We start from the raw sequence: 6000 nt of genomic DNA, 5'->3' as shown, positions 1-6000 counted from the left end.
TCATGCTGCCATTTGAGTCATCCCTAGACATACATGTCTCAATTTTTCTCTCCGCCATCTTTGAAAAATAGTTCAAGATGAAGGATGAGGCCCTGTCTAGAACGAAAGAGAAAGCCGCTAAACCGAAAACAGAAGAAAGTAAAGCATCAGAGGAAAAGGAATTTGTGTTTGATTTATTTGACTAAGTAGTTTGTATTGTATTTGTATTGTGCTTGGCTGCTCTCCTGTGTACTTTAGATGTGTGATGATGGAAATCCCAGAATAACAATACAGTATTCCTTATTCCTCACATTTGTACAGGGGTTTTCATGCAACAGGATTCGTGTTGACACAAAGGTGGTGACTCATTTTATCCACCACAGAAGAACAGGACCCTCCTGGGTGATGGATGTCAGCCATTCTTCTCCAGCAGCTCTTCACAAAGCAGATACGGTGGAAGAGTGAGACATGTCTTCATCAATTCAATAAAGGGTGACATTTAGGAAAGCTATCCTGAGAAGGCCAAAGCAGAATTCAACCAGGACCCTGGGATTTAGGCCTTACTACTCTTGCAAACAATGCTATTTAATAAATTAATGGTCAAAGAAAGGCACAACCTACACCACAGTATAATCTGTGACCACACTGATTGATAGTTTGGAAATTCTGATCACAGGAGCGTAAAAAAACAGGAGACAGGATCCAAAGACGAGAGCACCACCTACTGATCCGGCAGCACCATTCCCCACAGATCCAGCTTCACTTAGCGTCTTAAGATCTGATGAGTTCAGAATGATGGTAATGATGGTATGAAGATCATAACATTGCTGCTGTCTTAACAATAAAACATGTCCCATATATCATTAAAGACACGTGAGCTTCTGCTTTGAGGTCATATTGTACCGATTCTAACATGATTTAAACGGCCATGTTTGTAAGTGTCTATCCTGTGATGTTTTTATATTCTATTTTGTTTTATATTTTTTATGAAAAGTTACAGTATTACGGCTCTTCAATTATGTTGTCTCTTTCCTCACATACAATCCCTGATTCCATCCTAATTCCTGGAATAAAAATGCTTAACACATAAGTAGATATTTTTGCTAAAAAGCTAGTAGCAAAACATCTTCCTTGTAGTCTTCTTTTTTGAGAAGGTTAATAAATGCCAAAAGATCAACAGGTGATAAAGTTCTTTTTTAGTTGTGTAAGTGAATTTCCAATTTCCACAAAATTGTAATCACTAGACAATATATTTCACTAGTTATATTGTCATGGTAGTGACAATATAATTAGTAGTGGTAGTAGCCAGCTTTAGTCTAGACATAACCCTACTTAACAGATAACTCCTGTATAAATCTAAATACCAATGAGAATCTTCTTCAGGAGTATGCACCTTCTCACACCTGAAAAAGACTCCACACCCAAAAAGTTTATCTTGTGTGTGCATGCTTTTAAGCGAAATATTAAGACACCATTAGGAGGACGCTCTATCGAACGTACTGGTAGAGGATATATCTTTTTCTGTCTTCGTTATCCTGTATTAGTTGTTTGCCTAAGACTCGTTTCTATAGTAGTGTTAGTTTTAACGTCAGAAATAATCCCCGAACGCTGCCTTTCTTGGCGCAAAGATTTGCATTTTTTGCATGGTTTATTTCTAAAACAAATGACAGGAAGAAATACACGAAGATGCATAAAGTCCTTATGTTACTCCGCACTTCTTAGCACACCACACCCCAGCGTATTCTGCTTTTGTTGGGTTGTTTTAACGAGCACCATAGAACACAAACACCGCTATTAGTGTGTGCACACTGAGAAGATTTAATTTGTCTTGTCAAGGAAGGAGGGCTGTTATACCCTGGGATATCATGATTGGTCCACACGGGAGGGGATGATGTAAAAAAGATGGAGCTGTAGCTGTGGTAACAGGAATAAATAAGCCACGCAGTGCATCACAAGAAGCCACTGTATAGAAAAAGCGGTCAAAAAGCAGTTGTATTATTCAAATGAGAATAAATTAAAGTCGAGCATTTAATTGGGTATTTAATTGATCACATTCTTAGTGTTCAAAGAACGACTGCATTTACGGCAGTGTTTTTGAACATCCTTGCTGTGATTGGTTCCTTGTCCCCCCCAAATGGTACAACCCTCACATTGTGAACCCCAACTAAATCAGTTTTAGCGCATCTTCATTCTTCCAGCGAGAAGTAAGCTTTTGGATGGCACGAGGCAGCAAGTGTGCTTAAAGAGGCCGACGTTTGATTCTTAGTAAATATCGCATAAAGGTTTTATTCAGCACAAGACACAGCTGCGCTTGGTGCCACAGCACAGAGACGATAATGGACGGAGTGAGCAGCAACAGGACTATGTCTTACAGTAGATGGAGTTACGACAGGTACCTATTATTTCTTCTTTTGTTTTCAATCATGCATTCGATTATTGCAGGATACGATGTACCCTAAAAGCGTTAATGTGAGGTGGAGCCGATGTAGCGTTGAAAACTCTGTTACATTGTTCTCTGCTAGGAATATTCTCAAAGTGACAAGTTTACTGGTCACGTTTCAGCAGGTATGTACTGTATAATTTAAAAAAAAACATGGATTAGCCTCGTCCATGAGTTGCCATATTGATTCAATTGAGTCATTTGAATATAGCTCAAAGTTAAGGTATTTGGCTTTATGGTGAATTATGGGAAGGTAATTGCAATTATAACTAGATACAAAATCTGATTCTTATTCATCCACCTAATTAAGGTGAAATTAGTTCCTAACACTTTCCTGTTTAGTACGTGAACTATTTCGTTTAAAAACAATAAATGCATAAAAATAAAATGAGATAAGAAGGTGCATACTGATATAGTCCTTTATATTTTGTGTAAATTGTGTTTGCATTTTTTAAATATCTATTTAAAATATTCATCTGGAAAGTAAAAAATGGCTGGATTATTTGATAAATAATAGGGAAAAAACGGTGTAGACAATGTGAATTGATTACTGAAAGGCAGTTTCCCCTACGTTGCGCTTGCATCTGTATTTTTATGTACAGTATTTCACTGCATAACTTTATTCTTTTAAGAAAAAAACAGGTCTGTATTGCTAATGATCTTAACTTTTGCAGTGGTCTGACCTATGTTTGGGAACCTTGCTTTTGCATGTTAAAAGGAGAATGGGAACTTTTGCTTTATATTGGTATTTCAGCACTGTCTACACATTATGTATATTCTTCCTACGGAGCGAAACGTATTTTTTTGCGCAATTCATAGTACACAGATCTTAAAAACAGTTTAAAGTTCCAGTATGCTTGAGGTGGGGATAGAAGTACGGCTATGTTAACACATTTCCCTCCGAGCTTTATTAACTGTATTGCCGATTCGGTATTCGAGACTCAAGTTTAATTGTATGGCTCCCTCTTTTAAGTTTTGCACCCCCCGAATCATATTGCCCATAAACCTCAAAAGAAATAGCGCCGTTTCGTTACGTAAAATGGTCTGAAGGTTTCACTCTCTGCATTCGGTTTCCGTAATTCCTGCAGTTGTCTCCGATGAAGGGCAACTGTTGGCAGCTGTTTAATGACGATGCCAGTTTTAAAAGACGATTTGTACTCAACTTAATCGAGTCTTTATACAGTAGGTCTAACCCGCAAGGAATTCTAGTGTGTGTGTGTTGTTCCTCCATTCAATACTGACTGCTAGGAATTCGATGTTTGTACTTCGTGATCCTGTGGGATTTCGCAGATTTAATTGTTTAATAGGATTTCGCAGCATCAAATAGAAAAGGCTCAAAGTTCCCCGAACGCATTCTTATTGGCATCCTAGTGTTGTGGTCCTTTTTTCTCATGTAACTGGAATATAAACACGACTGAGGATGTTTTTGCTAAAAAATGTATTCTTTTAGTTGCTCTTAGTCTGTGTTTAGCTGTGCTGCGTGTATTTGTATTTGTTAATTCGATGCGGTGCTTTAATATTAGGTAGTTAGGTGCAGTGCACCTGGAAGCAAAATTGTTTACGGGTGTTGTCAGGGACTAAGGTGGGCTTGTGCACATTTACTGCACATAGCAGTACTCTTGATGTTCACAGTGAACTGTCTCACCTTCATGTCAAGAAAGACCTGATTCTTTATTGCGTCAAACACGTACTGTATATACAAGGAGTCAGAATCCATGATCCGAGATCATATTGAATTTTAGATTGAAACATGCCTGAGTAAGTGTGGTGATTTGTATTCATTATTAAAAATGTGAACAGCCGTGGCTCTTAATGTTCAGTTTAATTCTTTCAGTGAATGGTAAGGTTTGTCGAGGATCTTGGGTGGTGCAAAAATAGCACTTTTTTCTTCATCCTTTCACAAAAAGCCTTCCCTTTTTCTTACTGCCCTCCAGTCCGGATTTATATTTCTTTTTTTTGTATATCTTAAGCTTGTGCTTTACACTATGTAAAAGGTTATTATAACACCTTGCCCAGTACAATGCTGGCTATGGTTTCACAGTGTGTCTCATATGGTATGGTCTTCTCAGCACAATTTCAAGCAAAGTACGGCAGGCAATATACTTGTTATAGATAATTAAAACAGAATCAGGAAAAATATGAATAAATAGAGTCTAAGTGAACAAAAAATTGAGAAAATGCATGAAAAATATCTGATTTTCTCCCTACTATGTATTCTCTGTTTTTATGTATATATACACTGTAATATATAAATGATTAAAATACATCTAGATGTGTTTATTGCCAAACAAATGTCTTACTGCACAGTGTTGGTACTGTGCAGTATGTTAGTTAATCTTTAAGTCATGCAGTGTTTATGTGGCTTAATTTACTTAAGTAAAGTAGTTCGAGCTCAGACAGAAGAATGGTATATCAGCAAAGAATATTAGTGAAGTTGTTGAAAATGATATGTTGTTAAAGTCAAATCCCCGGTTCCCTTTAGGAAAAGGCCTTTTGAAATCCTTGAATAAGTTACAGTATAATAAGTGAGTGGACTTCTGTTAGCTGTAGCTCTTCGTATGCGATTTATTATAGGCGTTGGGCATTTAAAGTCCAAGTCCTGCAAAAAAGGCTGGGCCTCTTTTCTAGTAGCTGTTGTTTTGTTCTTTACAGAGAGATTCCATATTCAGGATTTGTATCTGAAGGATTCCTCTTCTATAGCGTCTTTCCATTACCCTTATTTGATTTGGATTCCCATGACTACTATAGAAAATGATCTGGTTTAAGATGTTCTTTACGTTTTTACAACAGCCAAAATTTAGAATGAAATTTAAAATTTTGAAAACTATGATGACGATAAGCAATATAAGGAAATGATTCAATGGCATGACATTTTTAAAACCCGTATTACTACCAAAATATTAATACACAGTGTTTAGATAATATTATTTAGAAGGGGGGTATCTAATGTGATGTGAGTCCTTTTCTACAGCCTGAAAATATTAAAGGGATTTTGCTTTGTTTCTCCAGAAAAATAGAAGCACTGAGCCATAAGCATCATTTGTTTTTATAGAACGGTTTGCAGATATTTAATGGACTGTGCACAGTAGCACCTGATCCTGAAATGGAGAAGCTTGCAGGGGTACAGGTCTGCTTACATCTGCTGATAATCTTTTACTCCTCTGTCTTAAAGATGGGTATGAAACCTAATAAGTATTAACTATAATTTACGTTCTCCCCTTGTCTATGGATGAAATGCTATTAAATGTGCAAAACAGAAGCATATAATGAAACAACTGCACATTTGTATTGTTTCCCTGCATCACTGGGAAAAATACTTTATTGCATTTATTGATGTGCCATCAACAGCTGTAATGAGATTTCCTGGGCGAGATGACTGAATTCGTTTTAAATTGTTTACACTGAAAGCATATTTAAGGACATTTACTGTTCAATGGGAATCTTATTATGTTTTATTTATGGTCATTTATTTATTACAAGATTATTTTGATTATTATTATTTATGTAATGTTTACTGAACAATTATAACTAGGTTTCAAGAGCAGTCACTGATCCTACAGTCTATTTTCCATTATCTATTT

The 6000-nt window shown here is 36.5% G+C and overlaps 1 protein-coding gene across 2 annotated transcripts in view; it reads left to right on the top strand.

Moving 5' to 3' along the window:
• The first annotated feature begins 2045 nt into the window (after positions 1–2045).
• tub (TUB bipartite transcription factor) overlaps positions 2046–6000 on the top strand; it is a 64746-nt gene continuing 60791 nt past the window's right edge. Inside the window, exon 1 of one of the 2 annotated variants that reach the window (XM_015338442.2) lies at positions 2046–2371. In XM_015338442.2, coding sequence (XP_015193928.1) covers positions 2316–2371 — 56 coding nt within the window. In that variant the 5' untranslated portion in view covers positions 2046–2315. The remainder of the gene's footprint in view (positions 2372–6000) is intronic. The other variant, XM_015338438.2, reaches the window with a different exon arrangement.

The sequence above is a fragment of the Lepisosteus oculatus genome, chromosome 21 (assembly GCF_040954835.1).
Source record: "Lepisosteus oculatus isolate fLepOcu1 chromosome 21, fLepOcu1.hap2, whole genome shotgun sequence".
Classification (NCBI taxonomy): Eukaryota; Metazoa; Chordata; class Actinopteri; order Semionotiformes; family Lepisosteidae; genus Lepisosteus; species Lepisosteus oculatus.
This window is presented reverse-complemented; position numbering and strand designations above follow the sequence as displayed.